Source organism: Myodes glareolus, chromosome 24, assembly GCF_982192425.1.
Source record: "Myodes glareolus chromosome 24, mMyoGla1.1, whole genome shotgun sequence".
Taxonomy (NCBI): Eukaryota; Metazoa; Chordata; class Mammalia; order Rodentia; family Cricetidae; genus Myodes; species Myodes glareolus.
The window spans coordinates 45,991,406-46,015,803 of NC_142049.1; the positions used below are offsets into that span (position 1 = coordinate 45,991,406).

The following is a 24,398-nucleotide window of genomic DNA, read 5'->3' on the forward strand; positions in this document are numbered from 1 at the left end:
TAAATCAATTGGGTCGGTGAGAAGGTTCAGCAGATAAAGGTGCCTCTTAGGACCCACATGGTGGAAGCAAAGAGTCAACTCCCATAATTTGTCCTCTGATCTCCACACATGCACTGTGGCACATATTCAAATGTACACACACACACTCTCTCCACATGTGCACTGTGGCACATCAAATGTACACACAAACTCTCCACATGTGCACTGTGGCACATCAAATGTACACACACACTCTCTCTCCACATGTGTACTGTGGCACATCAAATGTACACACACTCTCTCCACATGTGCACTATGGCACATCAAATGTACACACACACACATGATTTTTTTAATTTAAAAAAGATTAAATCACCTAAGATTTAATCAGACAACCCACATGAGGTACTTAGCATATTGCATGCCAGCCATCGTGACACAATTAGGAACTTCTTATCCACCCACTAATGTGCATGAGCAGAGACGTATTTTGGAGATGGAACAGTGATGGCTTATGGTTTATTCCTGTTTTCACAGATCTTCACATTTAGTCTAAGAACCAGTAATTAGGAAAAAAAGGAACGTGTTAAGTATGTAATTATAAACTGTGAAAGGAAATACTGGGAGCTGTAAGATTTTATAAAAAGAGCTGGAGAGATCATGGCTCAGTAGTTAAGAGCATTTGCTGCTCATCCAGAGGACCCAAACTGGATACCCAGGACTCACACGGGACTCACACGGCAGCTCACAACCATCTGTAATTCCAGTTCCAGGGGACAGCATACCCTTTTCCAGCCTCCACGCACACCAAGCACTGCGTGCACATGTTACATAGACAGCCATACATGCAGGCAAAACACTCATACACATAAAATATATATTTAAAAGCATCTATAGAAGGAATACTATGTTGAACTGGGGAAAGAGTAAGTACCTGTGGGCTGAGGAAAAGGAAAACTACGAATTTCAATTCTGTAACATAGCAAAGGTTTCATCTTGGTCTCTTACCCAGTCTGAAGTGGAGTCATTCCAATACAGCGGCCAAACACCAGTTCACAGCCTATAGGATACGCTCGCCGCTTTCAACTGTACAATAGTAACTAGCGCAGCTGCCCCCACGGTCCAGTTTTGGGATATTTACATCCCACCAAAACGATCCATGGTCCATTCCCAAACCACCAGACCCCGGTATACCTAGTTATTCACATGTACTTTATTGAGACAAAACGACCTTGCAAACTCAGGATAACTCAAATGAAAGCCAGGCTAGACTCCCAGTACACGTTTGTTCGGTAGTGCGTCAGGGTCAAACCCGGCTCGGCTTTTCTCATTCCCTGGACAAAAAGCAGCAGGCGCCTCTGTTCTCTGAGCAACTAGCACCTGAGGACCAGGCGAAGCCATGTGCGCACGCGCAGCCCCGGGGAGCCGATAAACGCAACCGAAATCTTCTCCAGACCTGTCGGGTCAACCGTTGGAACGCTGCCATTTGGAATCTGGATACCCACGCGTGATACCTACAGAACCCACACCTGGAAGGAGGCCCCTCCTCTTCTCCCCCAACTGCTGTCCCCGAGACCCCCAGGCTGCGAAGACGCTCAGGATCGCTGCCACCCTTGGCCACACCCCTAGCTGCTATATTGCATCTGGTTGGCTGAGAAAAGCTTCGGTCCCGCCCACTTGAGACAACGCCAACAGCCACGTACGCCTTTTTACGTGTCTCGCCCCCGAAAGCGGAAGTTGCGCAGTCCTGGCTAGCGCTGCGGCGGCGCCGGGCGTGTGTGTTTATATATACACACTCATATATGTCCTGTAGTCAGCTGCAGCGCGGGGGCGGCACACGGCATTAGAAGGCGCCGGAAGTGTCCGTGTCGAGGGGCGGCGGGAGAGGGGCCACCAAGGCAAGCCAGTCAGCGGAGCTGGGCGCAGCGGCGAGACTCGAGTCCGCCGCGTCCCGAGTCCCCGGCCCAGCCGGGCTTTTCTCTTCGGCCAGACATGGACTTCAGGGAAATCCTCCTGATCGCTTCCAAAGGACAGGGTGTCAACCACGTACCGGTGAGTCTCCGGGCTTGCAGTAGGAATCCCGGGCGTCAAGTTCGTATATGACGGGTGGAACTTCTAGGCGAGCGCCTATCGGTCTCGAAACTTGGACTACGCCCTCTTCTGGAGTTTATCTGGGGATGCTAAAGGGAAGCTTTTTTGGGGTTAGTTTCCGCCAAACCGTGTTCCCCCGAAAGGTGGACTTTGCGGCTTGGGGGATTTTAGAGTTGCGCAAAGTGGGTGAGTGAGCCGCGCCTGGCAGAATGCTGTCTAGCAGTAGTAACGCCTGGCTTCGAAAAAAACTTCAGCCCCTATATTGAAGACCAATATAGCCAGGAAGCTCGGGCACTTTAAGGACTTAGCACGATACAGCCTTTTGGGTCTTTTTGGTGAGTCTTATACCTAGGTTTTAGCGTATTTCTTGGAAAGGTTCTCTGGTTCGTGGCCCCACCCACTGAGCCAAAGATGTTATCACCTGCCCCAGAGAGGTCTTACGTCGGGAAGAGACGTTAGGGCCATTCAGGAAACCCAAGGCCAACTGTGAGGTGACCACGTGGGCTGCGGGTGTGTGGTAGACCTTTTATTTGCCTAAGGTGCGTGATGGATTTCCTGTTCGAGCGGGTTAAGCAAAGCCAATTTCAGCTTTCGTTTCCTAGTGGACTTCCAGATTTATAGATTCCGTTTGCACAGTTCCAGAGCAAAATGCTGAAGAGGTCCGACATCTGGTTTCTGGGGTTACAGCTGTTTTGCATAAACTAATCATTTCTGGATCATCAGAAGGTCCCTCCAACACAACTGTAAACCGATATTTCGCGTTTTGGTATTTGCGGTTTGATCATTGAAGTGCCCAACTCAAAACACCTCTCTTAGAGTCAGTCAGCTGGAATTTGAGATCTCACGTGGACTCTTCATTTCCTAGTTTTGTATATTGCAGTATTTTTTCCCCTCTCTTGCCACTTCTGGTCTAATCCAGCCTATTTTTTTACTCGTTTGAATATGTTAATCTAAAATGATTAATCTAAAAAATATTTGTATGTGTGCATATACACACATATGTTTTATATATAATATGTATATATATGAACAGCCATCTCTTATCCCGATAATAATCACTCAGAATAAGCATTCCTCTATGCCACAACTCATAAGCCTTGCAGGTTGAAACTGTGGGCACAAGCCTTTGAAACCTGGAGCAACAATACTTCATCCTTTTGTAGATTTTCAAGTCAGTGTTAGGTCCATTCATCTTTGCATAATTATTTCATCTTAGATCTTCCTGAATTTCGAAAAAGGTTTAAAAAAAGAAAAGATACTAGCTTTAATGCCCAGGATTTTGTCTTGTGGAAAAATCAGAACCTAGATTTTAAAAGCCAATAGCCGGGTGGGGGTGGCTCACCCCTTTAGTTACAAAACTGGCAGAGGCAGAGCTCAGTGAGTTCAAGACCATCCTGGTCTACATCATGAGCTCCAGGACAGCCAGAGCTATAGAGAGAGACACTGTCTCAAAAAATTAAATTTAATTAATTAAAAGCCAGTAGCTACAGGGAGAGAAGCAGACAAATAATCCAAAAATTTCAAAATACGTGGTATTTGTTGCTGTGATTGCACTAACAGGAAATAAAGAAAGGTAAATTGGTGAAGTAATTTAAAATTTAATAATTAAATAAGACACATTTTATGAATCATCTTTCTTTTCTCCCAAGTCGTAGTAAATAGAAGTTTGACTCTGTTTGCAACATTAGCTTCTTTATCTTTTATGTGGAATTAAAGTCGTAAAAAGCAGTTGGAATAAAACTAGCTAAATAGTATTAAATTTAATCCATGATTTTTCATAAACTGATTCATCTATGCATCTTAATTTTATCAGCTCAAAATAATTTGGACAATTATTAACACAGAATATTTACAAATCCATATGTACCATGCTTTCTATTTAACATCCATTAACAAGAGTTATATTTCATATGTGTATTGTTTTCATATTATTGTTTTCTCAGTGGTGGGACTGGGCTTGGGACCTCTCATGTAAGTACTCTGCAACTGAGCTTCAATTTCTGGGCTCCGTCCCCAAATCCTTTACCTGTTTCTGAAAGATGTAGCTAATATGATGAGTCTCCAAATTTGTATTTCCCTTGTTTAAGTGTTTCTTTTACTTAAACAGGTAACAATGCTTTACTTAAACAGGTAACAAGTGTAACAAATTTTTGCAAAATAAGTACCTTATCAGCTACCCCTAACCTGTGGACCACTGAAAGCCTGGACTCTTAGCACTTGGGAGGTACAAGATGATGTTCTCACCAGGTGTTCAAGATCCTTAACTACAAAGCAGTTGTAAGCCAGCCTAAGCTACATGAGCCCATGTCTCTAAATAGCTAAATAAATGCTACCGTGCAGCTCAAGAAGCATTTTGATAAACACACACACTCACACACACACACTCCACTGTGTGTCATGCATAATATGATCTACTTGGCCTAAACCTGATTAGGGACTCAAAGGACTTTGAGTAACTGACAGCATCCCTTTGTGTGCTTGGTCCTTTCCCCCCTTTAGCTATTTCTCCCCTCACCTTCTTGGATCCTATCAGAGCTTTAGAGTTCTTAGACCTACTTTTTCTGAGGAAAGCTGACCAGATTAATGATGGGTAAAAGCCAATAGGTTAACATATTGACCTGTCACAGATGTAGGTGTCTGTTGTATCTGGCTGCAGAGCTACAGTTATATATACCCTTTTCCTGGAGTACTTGGTTCTAAAAGTATTCTGCGTGTCAGATTTTTCCCCAGAATTTTGTGATATTTATATAAATATAATGAGATTTGAGGATAGGAATGGGGTCTAAACATAAAATTAATCTATGTTACATATGTATGTATATAATTATGTATTTTGGAGATATTTTTAGTTTTTTTATTCTTTGACAATTTCATACACAAATAATAATTATTGTTACCCTCCATTATCCTCTCACCCCTCTCCCACTATACCTCTTCCTCCCAAGTCCCTCTCCTACTTTCATGACGTGTGTGAGTGAGACAGAGAGAGAGAGAAAAAAAGAGAGAGATTCATTGGGTTTGAATAGGGTCACTTGCATGAGCATGGGCAGTTTACCAGAGACTCGACGTTTATTTACTACTTCAAGGAGCAATGAGCCCTGTCTTAAGTTACTTTCCTGTTGCTGTGATAAGACACGTGACCGGGCAACTTATAGAGCAGTTTATTGGTTTACAGGGTTAGAGTTCATGACCATCATGGCACAAAGCATGGCAGCAGGCAGGCAGGCAGGAATGGTGCTGGAGTAGTAGCTGAGAGCTAACTGGAAATGTCATCTTATGAAACCCCAAAGCCTAGTGACACAGCCCCACCAACTGGGGACCAAATATTCAAACATGTGAACTCATGGAGGCCATTATCATTCGAAATATCACAGATCTCATGAGCCACTCTCCTATACATGATGTTGGGTATGTCAGTTCTATCTTGTGTAGACTTTGTTCAGGTAACCAGAGCTTGAAGACTACTTTCATACAATATTTTTAAAATTTTTCCTTTTTGTTAACTTACTTTATGTGGGTGTTTTGCCTGCATGTATATTTGTGTAGATGTGCAGTGCAGTGCCCCAGAGTCTAGAAAAGGGCATTAGATCCAGTTGGTCCACGGGGATCGTGGAAAGATGGGGACAGACCACCGAAGTCTAGTAAACCAGAAGCAAACTTTATTTCAAGGAAAAAAATTAAAAAACTAAATCTCCATGGAGCACAAAAAGCTTACCAGCTAGCTGAGACCACAGCCAGAGTTCACTCTTGCACGGCTGTGACAAAGGACAGCTTCCCAACTCCTCCTTTTATAGCAAGCACTAGGCCATAATAAAAGAATTTTTACAGTCTCAAGGTAAAACTCAGATACAAATTGCCCTTCTTTGCAAATTCCATTAACAGAATTTTTCAGTTAAACTAGTGTTTGTATTTAGCCCATTGTTTTCCCTGGCATTCCCTGATGGTGTTTACCAAGGCTCTGCACCTCCCCTGACACTGCCAGTTTCTCATGGCAGGGAAGGGTATGGGAAAAACATAAAACCAAAAAGTCAAAAGTCACGTACATCTCATCATTTAAAAGTTACCTCAGCTCACATCATTGCTGGTCATGAGTGGCCAGGGGGATCTAAAAGCTGATCCTCAGTCTGCAGAGCGACCCTGAATGTGCAGAGGGCAGCTGCAGCCTCACAAATAGAGCTATGGGTTGTAAAGCGGAGTAACCCACTATTAAAAGTTAATCCTTAAGCTGCTGAGAAAGCTGCCGACAGCCTGCTCTTATTCTCCTGGGCTTACAACTTTATTTCTACTTATTTTTGGAATCTGCATTTTTATATTTTTTATTCTTATACTCTTCAGTCTCCTGGAACTGGAGTTACAGAGGGTTGTGATCCTCTGTATGTGTGCTAGGAACTGCACCTCGGTCCTTCGCAAGAGCATTAGCTATTCTTAAGCACGGAGCACCTTCGAGTGCCTCTGCATTGACTGTAACCCATGGTGTGACATTTTCACCTTGTGGTGTCCTGTTGTTAGAGGAATCAGAGTTCGAGTTGGGTGTTTTCAGATCCTTGGCCTCTTATCCAAAGAGTTGAAAATAAGGGCATGCACATACATTTGCAAAAGAAACATAATAGTTTTATTTAGCACAAAGCAATAAGATAATACTTGACAGAATAAGAGTAAAGGTACCCAGGGCCCCAGAATGCAGCCTGGGGAAAAGGGACCTGGTTTACTATGAATACAGTTAGGGTAGGTCTTTATTTTGATTGATGGATGGGTTATATAGTCATTTCTTTGCTATGCACATCCCTCCCCCTAATGCATCTAATTTTAATTCTGTCCATTCCTCCAATTATGCATAGGCATAAGATGGTAAATAGAGATTCTCCCTGGGTTACAAGACAATGCAGTTTTTCCTTACTGTGCATGCTCTCAAAACCGGTTTAAGCCCAATTGGCCCTTCTAATTGCCATACCTGGTAAACTGGAAATACTTTTAAATAAAAATTGTAAATTTGATTGTTACCAGGGGCCGGGAAAGTATACTATTGTTCAGAGTTGGGAGATTGTGTAACCCATACAAGTGAGGGATTGTGTGGTTCTGAGGTTGCTAGGTACATTGTTTGCAGTGGATATGTGTGCATAGTATGTGCAAGTAATGGAAGCAGGCTGCCAAGGGTTTGAGAATGAGCCACAACTGAGTGGGGTCTCAAATCAAGCTGTCTCCTGTGATTTTTACCTGACTTCACTATCAGTCCTCAAAACATCTCAGATTTTGGATCATGTTGGATTCTGAATTTTTGTATTAAGGATGCTCAGCTTGTACTAACATTTCTTTCCTTTACTGTTCTTGTTTTGAAATGAAACAATCATCCTAATGTTTTAGTTAAAACAAAGGTAAGATTGCACTAGGTGTGTAAGTATTAGGCACACTTCTCAGTGGAATTCTGAATACAAAAATAACAGCTGAACAAGATGATGTAACCAGTCATTGTCACTGGCTTTTTTTTTTTAAGACAGGATTTCACTCTGTAGCCTTGGTGGGCCTGTGGTACTCAATATGTAAGCCAGGCTAGCCTCAGACAGATCTGCCAACTTCTGCCTCCCAAGTGCTGGGATGGTTCCTTGTGAAGAACGGTGTGGGTTAGCAAAAGTTTTTGCTGCAGTAGTGATTGCTCTACAGAAACTGGATCTTGGCCTTCTGGTAGAGCTGACAAGACATCCCTGGTGTCTCAGACAGCTGCTCTCTAGGGTAGAGCAGTACTTCTGAACCAGTGCTTTAAGGACAGAAGCTGTCTTTAGAAACTAGGGTTCATGCTTCCCCGCAGGGGTTCTGTTGTCTCTTCTCCATAACACCTTAGAGAATCTCTTTCTAAATAATGGTGATAGCAATTAATATTCATTGTGCTGAGCCTTTGCCAGATATTGTTCTAAGCACTTCATATGTTAATTAATTCAGTCACCGTAATGAGCATATAAAAGAGATTTTACAGATGACAAACAGGCCTAGTGAGGTGAAGAAATTGCCCAAAGCCACGCAGTGAGATTTAGGATTGATTATACTGGAGGAGGAGGATCTAATCCCGCACTGTGCTTCGTAGTTCCTGCTCTTAACCCAGACTCTGTTGATTGAAGAGAATGTATTGAGTTTGTCATCTTCTGTCATAGATAGAACTCAAGTTCCTTCCTCAGCTCTTCTTTAATACAGCTTTAAGCGATAATACTGTTGGATATTTATGACGTTCTCAGTAGAAAGATGGAAAGATAATATAAAGGTCAAACCAATAGCATTTAGTAACTGGTGGACAGACCACTTGAATGGGCCCACCTGATCTTATCTGATCTCTAAAGCTAAGCAAGACTGGTACTGGTTAGTACATGAATGGAAAACTGGCTGACGAGTGATAATGGAAGTCTGTTCTAAAAGAGTAATCACTCCCCTAAAGGATGGGAAAAGAAAAGACTATAGGGAAGATCAGTTGTAGACCTACCTGTCTGGGGTAGATATGCATGGAAATTAGGGAATTCTGTTTAAGATTGAGCTGCGGGCCTGAGAAAAACAGTGTTGGAGTTAAATAGAAAGTGAAGTGTGAAAACATGTTTGGTCCTGAGTCGGAAGACCTGCATTCAACATGCATTCAGCTACAAAGCCTGTGCCTGAGCACCAAGAGAACAACTCTCCTTTTTGAAGGCCGTTTCTAACAAAGAACTCATTTGCTGTGCTGTTTATGGTAGATTTGAATAATGCACCAAGGGTTGAACCAGGGCCTCCAGCATGCCGGCAAGTTTCCTACCGAGTGTTTTATAAACCTTGTGATGGTTGATTTTGACGTTTTACATAGCCAACCTGAATAGATGCTCTGGATGTCTTATTCCCTTTTCACCATCCTGCTGAGCTAGCTTAATGCAGAGAGCCGGTTTCCTGCATTCATTCTTGACTAATGTCTTGAAAAGGTGTATAAAATTTTGTGGTGTTGATTAAAGTTAAGAATATATTGTTTGGGGGCTGGAGAGATGGCTCAGTTGTTAAGAGTACCGCCTACCCTTCCGGAGGACCTGGGTTCAATTCCCAGCACCCACATGGCAGCTAACAGTTGTCTATAACTCCAAGATATGATATGTGTGTATCACACAGAGATACATGCAGGCAAAATACCAATGTACTTAAAATAAATTATTTTTTTAAAAAAAGAATATATTGTTTGACTACTCTAACCAATAATAAGTGTTGTAAAATCATCAGAAAATTTCTATTTTCTATTACAACAGTCTTGTTTCTCCTAAGCAGTAGTTTGGGGAATGAGGGGGAGTAACCTGCTGGTCCTGACTGTGCACTTGCTGAGCAAGACTTCCAGACTGCATGCTGCTTCTTAATCTGATCTCCACAGGATGGTTTCAATGGGAGGAGTATGTTTTTAAATGGCTTGATGTTTTCTTAGCCTGTTTGTGGGCTTTAGAATTACAAAATCTTGACAAAGTCTCTGTTGCTATACTAAATGACAGTAATGCCACCAATGTGGATCATTCATGGGGTCCTACAGAGTGATGAAGTTGGCATTGCAGGATGGTAAAATGGATATGTCTAGGATAAAAGAAACGTGTCTTGCTGCTTCTCATGAAACCCAGACAATGAAGCGGTTTGGTGCCTTGGAATCAAGAGTCAGAATTAATGCGTACATCTTGGTGTGCTGTTGCTGCAGCCATCTACGACCATCTGATCAGGGAACGGGCCAAATGACTCTTCTGTCTTAAAGAGAACACAGTGTGCTCCAGCCTCAGGCTTTTTTGTTTTGTTTTCATTCTTTACTGTGAGGTGGGGAGAAATTGTCTATCAAAACAAAACATATCTTTGATCTGCTTGCATCCCTTAATTTGGATAGGTCTACTTAGTTTAGTGTTAAAATATATGATCATAGCCATGTGGTGGTGTACACCTTTAATCTCAGCACGTGGGAGGCAGAGGCAGATGGATCTCTGTGAGTTCGAGGCCAGGCTGGTCTACAGAATGAGTTCCAGGACAGCCAGGGCTACACAGATAAACCCTGTCTCCAAAAAAAAAAATACCCAAGAGAAGTTTAAACGTACATCTGCCTAAAACTGCATACAAATGTCCCAGAAGCATTTTTTATGAAGGCAAAAACAAATGGAAATCATCCAGATGGCCAACTGGTGAACAGATAAGTAATAATAGGATATGGATCTATGACCTGCAATATTGCTCAGCTATTGAAGGAGATGGAGATAGGAAGTTCACTAATGGTTGCCAGACCCATCACTTACGTGATTTCTTTTTTAGGTGGTTGCGATATCCTGAAAACCAGTGATGATTGCTGTGAAACTCTGAATATAACAAAAATCATTTCAGTTGTGGTGCTGCCTATGAGCTGTGTGACACTTGAATCAGGGGTTGTTCATATTCTTAGTATCCTGCAGGGAAAGAGCTTTCAATTCAGTTTGCGGAGATGTGGACTAACTAGGGGATCTGATTGTGTCCTAGCTTAGGTGACTAGAAAATAACTGGAACTGTTGGGATTTCTCCGTCAGGAATGAGTCAGTTGTCAACACTGCCATCATGCAGGATTTTCAGGTTGGATGAGGCCTGCCGTCTTGGCCAGCTGCTTTTTTAGTTGCCTGATTTAGTTGCAACTTGAGCTTATTTTAAGATACATTGTATCAAGATACATTGTATCAAAAGGGTGTGAAAAGGAGGGGAAGATACATTGTATCAATAGAGGAAAGAAAAGGAAAAAGATATATTGTATCTGGCAGCCCGATAGTAAGCAGATTCTTCGGCTTCCCTCTAAGGGTGGCATACACAGGATGGGAGAGCATGGGGTTAACAAACTCTCATAAGCTGGATGGGGAGATGTTGGAGTTTACAGACTGCAGGCTTTTCCCACACAGAGGACTTTCTTTTACTATCATCACAGACAAGATTTAGTACATAAAAAGGATGTCTGCCTCATTTAACAGAGGAGGGGGAACACTTTAAGACTCTTGTTTTCAGGGATGGAATGAAGTCTAGTAGTAGAGCACCTGTATGAGTGAGACTGTGTCTTCTTCAGTTCTGTAATTTAAATAAAAAAAATAGCTGGCCCATAGATTTATGTCCTATGGTCCCAGACATGGAGGATTAGCTGCTTACCGGGCTTCCTTAGTAGATACTTAAGAAATTGAAGTATTTTTTCTTTCAGGGCTCAATCATTCATTTTTCTTTATGCAGTTACTTAAAAACCAAAGTCCAGGAAAACACCATCTGTGCCTGTGATTGGTGATCTTGGTAATACGGAAACCAGTCTAATGGAACTTGTGTAGCAAATTAATATTTCACAAATTTAAATACTACAGTTAAAGATTACAGAGAACTGGGCTCTTTGTTTAGATTTCTTGTTTTTCTTACCCTTTCCTCCCTCATTTTCTGCAATACTGAGAATTGAACTCAGAGCTGGCGCACAAGCACTGGCAGACAAGCACTGAGCCACATAGACTGTATGTTGTTGGGTCCAGGGGGGTCGCACAAAGATGGGAACACCACCAAGTCTAATGAACCAGAAGCAAACTTTATTTGAGAAACTAGATTCCAGAAAAACCAGAAGCAAACTTAAAAATAAAAAAAAAAAACAAATAAAAAAAACACTGCGGGGCACAGAAGCTTATCCGCTAGCTGAGACCACAGCCAGAGATGGTGTTTGTTAGGCTGTGGCAAAAGGCCGGTTTCTGAACCCACCTTTTATAGTTGGGGCACCAAGCATTAGGTCTGAACAAAGGAATTTTTACCCCAACCCGTGGGTCAGTCAATGTAGACCCTAAGGAGGGGAGTGAGTTCTAACGGTAATGGGTAACTAGGCAGCTATCATGAAATATGTTTTAGAGTAGATTACAGTGGAAGTCACTAATTGCAAGAAAATAGGTATCTTTAGCAATTATTCAGAAAAGGGACTGCTAGTAATAGCAGAAGGTTAATAAATTAGAATTAATTGGTTCTTAGGCTGGGAACTTAGAAGATAGCAGAAAGCTTTTCATACTGTCTCTAGGTAAAACTCAGACACAGACTGCCATACTTTACATCCTCCATTATCAGAGCTCATTAGTCAAACCAGGTGTTTGCACCTTGGTCACTGTTTCTCCTGGTATCTCCAGGCAGTGTATACTGGAGCCCCATGCCTCCCCTTTAACAGTGCCAGTTTCCCATAACAGAGACAGTACCTAACCCAGAAGTCACGCATCTCTGTCTCCTAAAGGTTGACTCAGTTCATATCTATCGTTCATCAAGGATGGCCAAGACACTGCTCTCAGTTTGCAGAGAGAAGCTCAGGCCTTGTAAGTAGAACAGCCAGTTTTAAAATGAAATGACCTAAAGTGATGGAGGCTTCTTAAACCTCTGAGAAAATAGCTCACTGTGAACCATTGATCCTTGACCTGCTGAGAACTACTGACAGTCTGTTCTTATTCTCCTAGACTTATAATTTTATATTTATTTTTACATTCTTATTTCTGGAATCTACATTTTTATTTTTTTATTCTTGGACTCTTCGTATATCCTTAAAGTTGAATTGCTTATAGCTCCTATACTGCTTTTGTTTTTAGAAAAGGTACAGTTTGGCAGTGGGGCCTCCCAAGAAAGACCCAAAAGTGAAAGGTGTTCAGTCGGCAGCTGTGCAGGCTTTCCTCCGGAGGAAGGAAGAGGAGCTTAGACGGAAAGGTATGTGCTTGTGTTGTGTCGCTTCTCAGTCTCAGTGTCTGCCACCAAAGCCATCCTCAACTCAACAGTGTGTGTTTGTAAAAATGTCGAAACAGACTAATAAATTTGGGGATGATGTATGTGTGTCTCTAAGTTACCTTTCTGGACATATACATAAGTGCCTATTCATAGGTTAACTATTTGTATTGTTTTATCTACCCCTGTCCCACCCACCCTCGAGGCTTCATGGAGCCAGGCATAGTGATATTCATCTGTTGCCTCAAGTATTCACTGGGCTGAGGCATGCTGATGGTTCCTTGAGCCCATGAGCTTGAAAGCAGCCCAGACAACATAGCAAGGCCTTATGTCTTAAGGGGAGAGGTGAAAAGGCCTGGTGTAGCGACCAACTAACTCTCCATAACAAGTCTTCGTTCTTTACCTTGGTCCTGACATTGGTTTAGGTATTCATTGGTTCATTCTTAACTTCAGTGGGTGCTGGTGTTCTATTAACTTGGTGTATTTATGAGACTTTTTTACATATAAATTAAAACCAAGTCCCTTACTTGCTTACAAATAAAGAGAAGCTCATATATGACCCACTTGTGTAAAAATTTCTCAGTTTTGTTAGATGACTTCCTCATTTGACTCCTAGATATCTCAACGTTGTCTGTGTTTTGACTGTCAACGGGTGTCACATGAGCTGTCCTGAGACTTTGCAACAGTATGTTCTTGTTTTATTCCTTTCAGCCTTAGAAGAGAAAAGGAGGAAAGAAGAACTAGTGAGAAAACGAATTGAGCTCAAACATGACAAGAAAGCCAGAGCTATGGCCAAGAGGACAAAGGACAATTTTCATGGCTACGATGGGATTCCTGTGGAGGAAAAGACAAAGAAGAAGCAGATAGCAGAGAGCCGCCCGAACCCGGGAACGGACCTGGAGTATGAGGTGGAGGAGGAAGAGTTCCTAGACTACAGTCAGGATGAGTTGGAGCAGGAATTCGAGGAGGAGCAAGAGCCTCTCAAAGCTGAAAGCAAACCAAAGGCCCCCCTTAAAAGTGCCCCTCCACCCATGAACTTCACTGACTTATTGAGGTTAGCTGAGAAGAAGCAGTTCGAACCAGTGGAGATCAAGGTAGCGAAGAAAGCCGAAGAGCGGCCCATGACTGCAGAGGAACTTAGGGAGCGAGAGTTTCTTGAACGAAAGCATAAGAAAAAGAAACCTGAGATGGACGCCAAACTACCTCCGCCCGTGTCCAAAAAGACACCCTCTCATAGAGACGGTATGGGCACAAGACCCAGCAAGGGTTCTGGGGACAGGCAGCCTTCTTCCAAAGGATTGCTGTCCCCTCATGCTGAGAAGAAATCCAGACCCAGCACAGCCAGTGAAAAGCAAGTAGCTTTGTCTTCATCCAAATCCATGCCAGGAGAGAGAACCAAGGCAGGATCTGGCAGTAGCTCCCAGGCCTCACACAATAGACCTGTCTTCAATGGGGCTGGAAAGCCCCACCCCAGCACCTGTTCCCCAAGTGTCCAAAAGACTGCTGCTAGTGGGACTCAGAAACCTGCTTCTGAGCACAAAGCCAAAAAACCTCTTCCTTCTCATCCTAGCCATTCCAAACCAGGGCCCACAGTCTTCTCACACAACAAAACTAAGAGTCCAGGTCTCAGACAGACAGGCAGCAACACCGACTCAGCTTCTGGACGACCTAGCCCAGGAACAGCTCGGCCCACAGTCAGTTCTGGTGCTATGCCCAGGCGCCAGAATGGCAGCTCCAGCTCAGGACCCGAGCAATCCGTCAGTGGGATCAGAAAGCTGGCCAGCAGTCTGCATCCCTCTGGACGGACAGTCAATGGCACAAATGGTCCTGGACGACCTGCCAGCAGCTCTACTGGCTCTGGGCGACCCATCAGTGGCCCTGGTGCTTCTGGAAGACCTTTGAGCAGTTCTGGAGGTCCTAGGCGGCCTGTAAACAGTCCACATGACATTAGACGACCAGTGAGCAGCCTAGGTCCCCCTGGGCGGTCAGTCAGTGGCCCTGGGAGATCTCTAAGTGGTTCTGTTCCAGCTGGACGGACTGTCAGTTCAGGCCCTGGAAGACCAGTGAGCAGCTTAGGACCTGGACGAACAGTTAGTAGCCCAGGCCTCCCCACAAAACCCAAGTGCACTGTTGTCTCAGAAACAATTTCTTCAAAGAATATTATTAGTCGGTCAAGCAATGGACAGATAAATGGAATGAAGCCTCCCATGTCTGGCTACAGATCTGCCCCAGGTAAAATATCACCATGCCATTGGGAAAGTACCTAACTTTATATGACCAGGAACCCTGCAACCACGTCCTCGTGCCCTGTAATGTACTGACTGTTGATAGTAGAAAAGAGGCTTGTCTGGGATCCGTTGTTTACACCCCCACCTTGTTCTCTCACATGTAGCAAATTTGGCTCTGGTTTCTGAGAGAAATGGCTGGTGGTTTGGTGGATAGGATAGTGTTTTACTTGAAGACCATGAGGCTTAAAGATGAGAGAATAATTGTGAGCGTGAGCCTTGGTGCTCTGCTCAGCAGCAGATGGTCGTTGGCACCTGTTGTGCCCCAGCAGCTATTTTAGGCTGTCCTGAGTTCTGTCCTGTAGTAGGCACGGTGAAGAGCCTTGCCTCTGGTGCTTTAGGAATCTGCCATCTCCAAGTCTGGAGTCACTGATGGGCCTGCCAGCTGCTTCCTGTAGATACCGCATGCTGCATAGGTACTTGTTAAAGTCTTTGTTGGGATCCATAGAGAGGATAAAAAGAAACCAGTGCCCAAATCCCTTGCTTTAGATTCCAGAGACTAGAAGGTTGTTCTCAGACACTCTCTGTTAAGTGTCTTCTGCAAAGTTGTTCTTTAGGGGTTTTTTTTCTTTGTTGTTTTTGTTGAGGGACTGTAGAAATTAATGTTTTAGCTTGCTTTTTTTTTTTTTTTTTTTAAAGAAAGTAGCCCATGTTGGCTTGGAACTTATTGTATAGCTGAGGGTGACCTTTGATGTCTGATACCCTGTCTCTACCTCCTGAGTGCTGGGATTACAAGTGTATACCACCAGACTGGTCTTCTGTAGAGCTAGGACACAAGCCCAGGGCTTCATATATCCTGGCAGCCCTCTGCTGAGCTACATCCCCAGGTCATTTTTTTACTTTCAGTCATTAGATAAAAATACAATAATAAAATGAGTTTTTCTTGCAGTCATACTTTTAACTCTCTTTGAACAATTATAATTCTGAAAATGTTTTATACTTTGGACTTTTTCTTTTCTCAGGTATGATCTTGCTCTGTTGCCTAGAGCTTCTTTAATTAAACTGCTGGCTCAGGCTCCAAGCCCAGAAAGCTGTAGCTAAGGCATGTGCAGGACTTTGAATTTTTAAGAGAAATACAGGAAAAATAGGGAACTACTTTCAGTATCTTTATTTGGTAAAATTAAAAACTGATTCTGTGGCAGTTTGTAACAACCCAGTTCCAGAAATATTACTGATCTTTGAAGTACCAGAAGTATGTATAACTAAGTTAGAAAACGTGACAAGCAACAAGGCTCAGTCCCTCCAGATACTTCATCCAACAGGGATGTGCAACCTGTGCTGAGTGCCAACTGGATGCTCTGCTTTCAGCCGCATCTCTATTTTGGTTTTCCATGACAGGGTTTCTCTGTGTAGCCCTGACTGTCCTGGAACTCGCTCTGTAAACCAGGCTGGCCTTAAACTCACAGAGATCTGCTCATCACTGCCTCCTGAGTGTTGGGGTTAAAGGTATTGGCCACCACTACCCTGCCAAGGGTGCCATCTTACTGTTTCTCTGAACTCCAGGTGATATAGTCCACTGCAAGAAATACTTTGCCATACAATGTTCTTATAAGTCATGGCTTTGTGCTTAGGTCCTCAAAGGCTCCCCTTCCCGACTGGCTACAAAAGACCTCGAGAGTATGAAGATGATGATGATGATGATGAATATGACTCAGAAATGGATGATTTCATCGAAGATGAAGGAGAACCTCAGGAAGAAATATCCAAGCACATTCGGGAAATCTTTGGCTATGACCGAAAAAAGTAAGCTGAAGGTTTACCTAAATATCAACTTTTTGTCATTTGTAGGATTAAAAGCATGCACCACCACTGCCCAGCAACACCTTCTTTTCTTGGGTGTAATATTTTGCTACCCAGGAATGTGGACCCTGGTCACTAGTATGGGACTATCACTATTATTGATGTGTCTAGGAGCTTATGAAAACCGCAGGGTCTCGGGCCCCAACCTTAGTCCTGCTGAATGCACGTGTGTTTTATAAAGTCCCCAAGTAAGGCTTTGTGAGCCATTAATGTAAAGAAATAAAGCTTCACCATGTACACGTGCAGTAAAACACTTTGAAAATATTATCGTATGTGCATAGGACAGATGAGACCTGTCACATTTCCTCTGCCATCTTTAGAAGCCCCTCTGAGAAGCTCGGCCATCTGCATGGCATTAACATCTGGGGCACTTAGTGGGCTGAAGGTGGAGCTGGTGAGCTCAGGGCAGCCCGAGAAGCAGTGACACGTGCTTACATTTCTGGTCACACTGTTGACTGACGTGTTTACTGTTGGAAGTTCTCCTCTCCACTGGGTCATAACGGTCTGCTGAGATTAATATGTATCGATTTTCATATTGTGCTTTCAGGATTTTAACATAAGGTATTGAATGTAGCTGGTTGAAGCAGCCTTGTTAGGTTGAGTGCTTTTGTTAATGCTGGGCTCAGGAAGAGTTGCCTTGTAAGGATCTAGGGATTATTTAATGTTTTTACTGAAAAACCAACTTCTACCCATTGTCTGGCCTTCTCATTCCCAAACAAGATTGGAGGAATGCTAAAACCGAGTTGTTTAGTGTTAAGTATGTTTGGTTTGGTTTGGTTTGGTTTGGTTTGGTTTGGTTTAATGAGGATATAACTCTTTAAGAAAATTGAATTTCTTGCCAGGCGATGGTGGCACACACATGTCTTTAATCCCACCACTCAGGAGGCAGAGAAAGGTGGATCTCTGTGAGTTCAAGGCCAGCATGGTCTATAAGAACTAGTTCCAGGACAGGCTCCAAAACTACAAAGAAACCCTGTCTCAAAAAAAAAGAGAAAAGGAAAGAAAGAAAATTGATTTTTCTGTTCATTTTTTACTCTGCTTTCTTGCCAGATATAAAGATGAAAGTGACTATGCCTTACGTTATATGGAGAGCAGCTGGAAGGAGCAGCAGAAGGAGGAAGCCAAGAGGTGAGCGGGAGACTTGGTACACTATGTAATTTTATGTAAAAATGTCTGAAAGCTTGCAGCTGCGGGGTTTGGAATGGGGGCCAGACCACATGGTTCTCTGGATGACATTGCTCCTGGCTGGCTGTGAAAGCCGTAGACAAATTCCTTTGCCTTTCTAAGGTTTTCTCATTTGTAGGGATTAATATGTAGTCAAGGCGGTTGCAGTGTCTCATGTGTAATGTACACTGAAATCAGAGGCCTCTGAATCTGCCATGGACTCTGTTTTCTTGCCCATCAGACTTATCTCAGTCTTGGAACTTGTAATTTTGCTGCCTCAGGAACCTAGGGGCAGCAGATTAGATTCCCTCTACCTCTTTCTTGTGTAGCTGCCCAGTCATGAACTCCGAGAGTTTCTTGGGTAAGGATAATAAAGGATTACTTTGCTTGTAGTGTTAGTGGTTTCCTATTACAGAGAAATAATTCACCTCAGTCCCAACACAAAACAAACAGCTTTCTTTCTTTTGACCCTCCCTCCTGTAACTACATAAAATGTCAAAATAGGTATTAAGAAAGAAGAATTTGATTATTACTAATGAATGGATGTTTTCTGGGTTTTTGTACTGTGTATGTGTAGGTCAGTTATTTTTTCTTTATGTGGGTGCCAAGGACAAACTCAGATCATGAGTCTTCTTTATTTTTAAATGTTTTTAAAAAGGATAGAAAGATGACTTAGTGCTTAAGAAGGAGAACCTGCTTGCTCTTGTAGAGAACGTGAGTTCAGTTTTCAACACCCACATCAGCTGACTCAGTACTGCCTATGACTCCAGCTTCATAGAATCTGCCCAGTTCTGGCTTAGACAGGTGTCTGCATTCACGTACACAGACCTACACCTTTTTTAAACTTAAAAGATAAACAGGATCTCTGTATGTAGTCCTGGCTGTCCTGGAACTCAGAGATTCACTGCCCAAGTGCTGGGATTGAAGGTGTACACCACCTTGCCTAACTTCACAATCTTTTTTTTTTAATTTGAGATAAATTTATATTTTATTATTTTAAATGTGGATGTTAAGGCTTTTGTCATTTCTGTTGTAAAAATCTTTATTCTACATTTTGTGTCTGTAACCCCATTTTAAATTGTGTGTTGCATGTGTGTGTGTGTATGTGTATATAAATGTCTCCCTTTTACATGAGCAAACTCAGCAGCACAATCCACACGAAAGATACCAGTCTTGCTTTTTAAGGTTGTAATTTTGTGTGTATTAACAAATACCCTTTAAAACAATTTCTCCATAGTTTAAGACTAGGTATGCAAGAGGACTTAGAGGAAATGAGACGTGAAGAGGAAGAAATGAAACGTCGAAAGGCCAAGAAGCTGAAGCGACATTAGCTACTGCTGAATGTGTGAATCTGGGACCCTGCTGCAAGGATTCCTGCCTTCAGACTGAGCAAGTCCTTCCCCGTTTAGATGGACACCCGGGCACTCAGGAAGGAATGCCTACTGTCCTGCCATCTAAGTGTACAGTGCTCTCAAACAGTCCGGGGTGGGATCTGTAGTGCAGATGATACGATGCTTGCCGTGTGTGCTGATGACGGCTTTGATCATGACGAGCTATGCACGCTACTGTGGGCCATTACCAGTCAGCTGGTCTTTTATGTTCCTTTGCTACTTTAAAAGGAGGAAAAGATTGATGTGTGAGTGGGCACGACCCAGATCTCAGTCATACTTTGTCTTTAGGAAGGGCCTAGCACTTCTGTGAATGCTGCCAGCAATAAAGTGACCTGTCCCAGTCTATGTTTGAACTGAAAACCCAGGAAAAGAGTAGGCTTTATAATTATTACATGAATGTCACCCTTGTGACTTTGACATGCAAAATAGAATTATATTGTATTCAGCATTATTTGTGGATTGGATGCTAAGCATTCTTATTTATATGATTAGGTGATAAAATTTTTCTAAGTTAAAATATAAATTTTTCCAGAATAAGAAATATTCTTTTCCAGTTTTCCTTTCAGGCTTCCTGTCACATTGACCTTAGTATGAAGTAGATGAGGCCCTTACTATTCTGTTGATTGTTTTGTCTTCTTTTCTTTCTTCCTTTTATTAAAGAAAGATGGCTATTTGGATATTAGATTTGAAAGAGTAATGGTTTAAAAAATCAACAAGTGACATGTGTTGTGCCCTCTGCTCTACTCCCCATTCAAAAAGATATTGTGGGACCCTAAGGTGCCCCTGTCCCTCTTGATGTTAATAACATTGCATTTGTAGCTTAAATTTCTTAGAAAATGTTAATGACCAAAAAACCAGAAACTTGGGTATTTAGTGTATCAAGAAGAGTACCGCCTTCTCCTTTGTCCATATTGCACTTTGATTTCTAACTATGCACTGTGGTGAAAGTTTTTCCTGTTGTTGGTGATTTAGTGAGCTGTGAAACTTCTGTCCTTCTCACAAGTCAGGCCTACAGACTTTATGTCACTTAAGCCTGGAGTCCATCCAGGCTGATCTAGGGTCTGGCTGGAAGGAAGCCATGTCTCAAGGATAGTCAGCAACAGAAAAAGAGATGGGATGCTAGAGACCTGAGGGTTGGAGGCAGTCAGAATTTGCTCTGTGGGGCAATTCCACAGTGAATCTGGCTTCTTCAGCTCTTAAGCCATGAGGGATGGGGTGCTGGAGAGGCTGGTCTACAAAGAGCTCTTGCTTTTCAACAGGTCCAGACTTTATGTCTTTTGTCTATGATGTCTTCATTCTTTAAGCTTGAATATTATGAGTGATCATTTTTAGCCTTCCTTTGTGGGACCATTTGACCCAGTCCTTAAAACTTACTAGTTTTGAATTGAGTTTCAAATCAATTCAAAAGTGCAAGGATTAAATTTTAGAGGGTATATGACATCCTAACTCACCATGTAGATTTGGTTTTTTGGCTTTGTTGTTGTTGGGGTTTTTTGTGGGGGGGGGGGGGGCGGGTGTTCAAGACAGGGTTTCTCTGTGAAGCTTTGGAGCCTGTCCTGGCACTAGCTCTTGTAGACCAGGCTGGCCTCGAACTCACAAAGATCTGCCCACCTCTGCCTCCCGAGTGCCGGGATTAAAGGCGTGTGCCACCAGCACCCTATCCCACTGTTAAAGCGAGTATGATATTCTTCTTGGAACGTTATTTTACTTGCTGTCACGTGTGTGCTTTCCCCTCCATGATTTTTTTTTGGATCACCTTTCCATATTCATACTCTGGAAGCTATTACTGCAGTCCAGGTTTCTGGTGACTGAAAGCACTGCACTCAGTCACAGGGTGCAGCTTTTTGCACAGAAAGGAGCCATTACGCTAAAGTTTCAAAGCTTGGTAAAGAGTCAGGTTGTGATGTCTGTCGTGTCTGAATGCATTTCTGTTAACAGATATGCATCGACTTTTATGTTGAAAAAACACAGGAAAGAAAGACTGTAAGTCCAAATTGTGTCTTCCATTTTGCTCTTCTGTATTTCCTGACCACTGAGAAAAGCTTACAAAGCCTGGGAGGAGACAGAAGCAGGCTATTCTTTTTTCAAGGTTTACAAATTAAGTGCTTGATTTTTAATGTATGCTCTCTACTGTCTTGATTTTCAGATTTGATTCACTATTTGAAGATGTGCCTTTTATTGGGTGATGTTAATTCTCGAATGTAGTAATGTTCCACAATTGTAATGTTACATGATCATGGGTGTGGCATTCTCTAACAAATTATGTGACAAGAAAGTAGTTTTCATAAAACTTGTGGCTCTGATTGCACAGTCCCACTTGCTAAAGCAAAGGGCACTTTGTTTTAAGGCTACTTCAGAACTGGTCTTTGTACTTTCTCTGTGCAATGGACGCAGGCATGTCCATGTAGAGGCAGGGTACCACATGTCACAGGCAGCCCTGTGTGTGTGCCATGAGAAAGTTCAAAGACTTAACACAAAGTCTAAGGGAACACGGAATTTCATTTTTGTAATGGTAACCCCAAGATTTTCTCCAAGAAATAAATTATTTTGTATTTTATAACTTAGAAGCAGCTAGCAGTACATTTCTGAGATATAGCAGAAGACCAAAACATTTTGGAAAGAGAATAAATATATGCAGAGAGATTGGTTGTTTTATTTTCAGTGTGCTGATTAGACTATTTATTTTGTGAGTGGATGTGATGAAATACATATTCAGGTGTTTAGTGTATGATTAAGAGTGAAATATAGATTTCTTTGGAGTTATTAAATCCATGATGTCTTTTACATAATGGACAAATCAAATGTAAAAGAAGAAAACTTGGACATAGCTTAGCTTGTTTTCTGGTGCTGTTGACCTGCAGAAGAATATACTTTTGCATATACAGGTGAATGTTTTGCAATTTATGTATACAAGAAATTGTAGGCATTAAAATATTTTATTGATATTTTACTGGTTTTCATTCATTGATCAAAACTTGAAGCTACTCCTTATCACCTGGAACATTGTGTTAGCTGGAAACCTCTGTAGACTTGTTAGGGCCAGAGATCAGGCATGTCCCTTATACCCTTGTGACTGTTCAAGCTACACTGATTTCTCTTCCACCACCACCTAGAGGACATCAAGTTAAACTGGAAATGTGCGCGGGGCAGTGGTGACAGATGCCTTTAATCCCAGCACGTGGGAGGCAGAGGCAGGAGGATCTCAGTGAGTTCGAAGCCAGCCTGGTCTACAAAGTGAGTTCCAGGACACCCAGGGCTACACAAAGAACCCTGTTTCGAGAAAAAATAAAACAAGCATGACAAGTGAGAACTGGAGAGGTTGCCCAGTGGTTAAGAGCACTTGTTGCTCTTGCAAAGGATTCATAAATTTTAAAAAGTAACTGAAAGTGGTTAGAGCAATGAGATCTAGTTTTGTGGCTCAGGACTTTGAAGGTTTATTGAAATGGAAGAGAAACAGCAGAGCTGTATGTGATTTTCTCTTGTCAGAATTATCAGGTTCAAATCCCCTATAACAAATGAGCTTGAGGAGCTGGAGAATGGCTCAGTGGTTAGAGTACTCAGGGTACAGCCATGAAGATGGGAGTGACATATAGCACACACAACAAAATAAGTACCCCACACCCACTTGTAAGCCCAGCTCCAAGAGTGGCAGAGACAGGATTACTAGGGCTTCCAGCCTTGCCTGGAAGGAATAGGCAGAGTGATAAAGGATACCCGATACCTTCTGACCTCCCTCAGTACATGCGCTCACAGAGACACACATGGACGATGGATGTGCCCTCAGTGACGCACATGAGGTGAGGAGGGAGACTATTTAACGACCCACTGCAATGTGCTGGGTTGAGGTCATGGGAGAACAGGAAATACTAATAGTGTCTAGTTCCAAATTCCTCAGTACTGCATTTGCATTTTGGATTCATTTTCCTTTCCCTAGGAAAGATAATCTTACAGTCCAGGAGGTGGATTGATGTGTAAAGTGCTTGCCACACAAATGAGTCTGCGATCAGAGTTGCGGGTCCCCCATAAAAGGGGGGCATGGTGGCATACATCTGTAACTCCAGCACTTGGCAGCGCAGAGATGGGTGGATTCCCATGGCTCGCTGGCCGGCCAGTCTAATCAAAGTGGCAAATAACAGGTTCAGTGGGAGACTGTCTCAAAAACTAGGCTGGAGGATGCTAGAAGACACCAGACACTGACCTTTGGTCTCCACGCAGGTGAGCTCACAAACACAGTAACTGCTGCTGTAGAATCTCTTAACAAATGGTAAGAGTAAGTGTTTTCTGTGTAAACGACAGGAATGCTTTGCTGGGTACGTCTGTTCTCTTGAACAGTGGAACCATCAGTCACTGAAATACTTCTCCCCACCACCACCTCCCTCATCTCAGTTTTAGAGGGCTTAAGATATCGAAGCTCAGACTCCTGATTTATTAACTGCTTATTTTATGCTTAGGCTCCTAGCCCTGGACTTAAATTGACTGCATTCAATGTTGAGAGCTGCAGTTAGGTTTTGTTTATACGTATGTTGTCTTTAAAAAGGATCATCAGAAGTCTGAAGAGGTGGCTTGGCTTAAGAGCACAAACTACCCAAAAGCTCCTGGGGAGGACCTGAGCCCATTCCCTGCACCCGCATTGGCAGCTCACAATCACCTATAACTCACTCACTCCAGGAGAAACAGAGGCATCTGGCCTCTAAGGGCACTTGCATTCCAATGCAGACCTACACATACACCTACCTATAATTAAAAATAATTTTAAAAATCTTTTAAAAGGATCATTAGATAACTCCTTTGCTTTTAGGGTGAGGGAGATACTTAGCAAGACCGTGCTTTGACCGTTGCCTTAGCGCACAACACATAGGTGTTCCTGGAAGAAGCCTGCATCTACATCTCTGCTGTGTCCAGGTCTGTGCTGGCAAGATACTGAGCCTCTTCTCTTCGGTCACTTCAAGTGAGGCCAAGACCCAACTTCAGCAGGTCTGGATGAGGGTTAGATACC

General features: G+C 42.7%; 1 protein-coding gene across 1 annotated transcript; it reads left to right on the plus strand.

Annotated features, from left to right (window-relative positions):
* The first annotated feature begins 1,732 nt into the window (after positions 1 to 1,732).
* On the plus strand, positions 1,733 to 22,347 carry Spty2d1 (SPT2 chromatin protein domain containing 1). Its single transcript, XM_048427015.3, has 6 exons — positions 1,733 to 2,031; positions 12,633 to 12,747; positions 13,474 to 14,994; positions 16,619 to 16,790; positions 17,898 to 17,975; positions 19,249 to 22,347. The coding sequence occupies exons 1-6, from the start codon at positions 1,972 to 1,974 to the stop codon at positions 19,340 to 19,342; spliced, it is 2,040 nt and encodes a 679-aa protein (XP_048282972.3). The 5' UTR covers positions 1,733 to 1,971; the 3' UTR covers positions 19,343 to 22,347.
* The last annotated feature ends 2,051 nt before the right edge of the window (positions 22,348 to 24,398 follow it).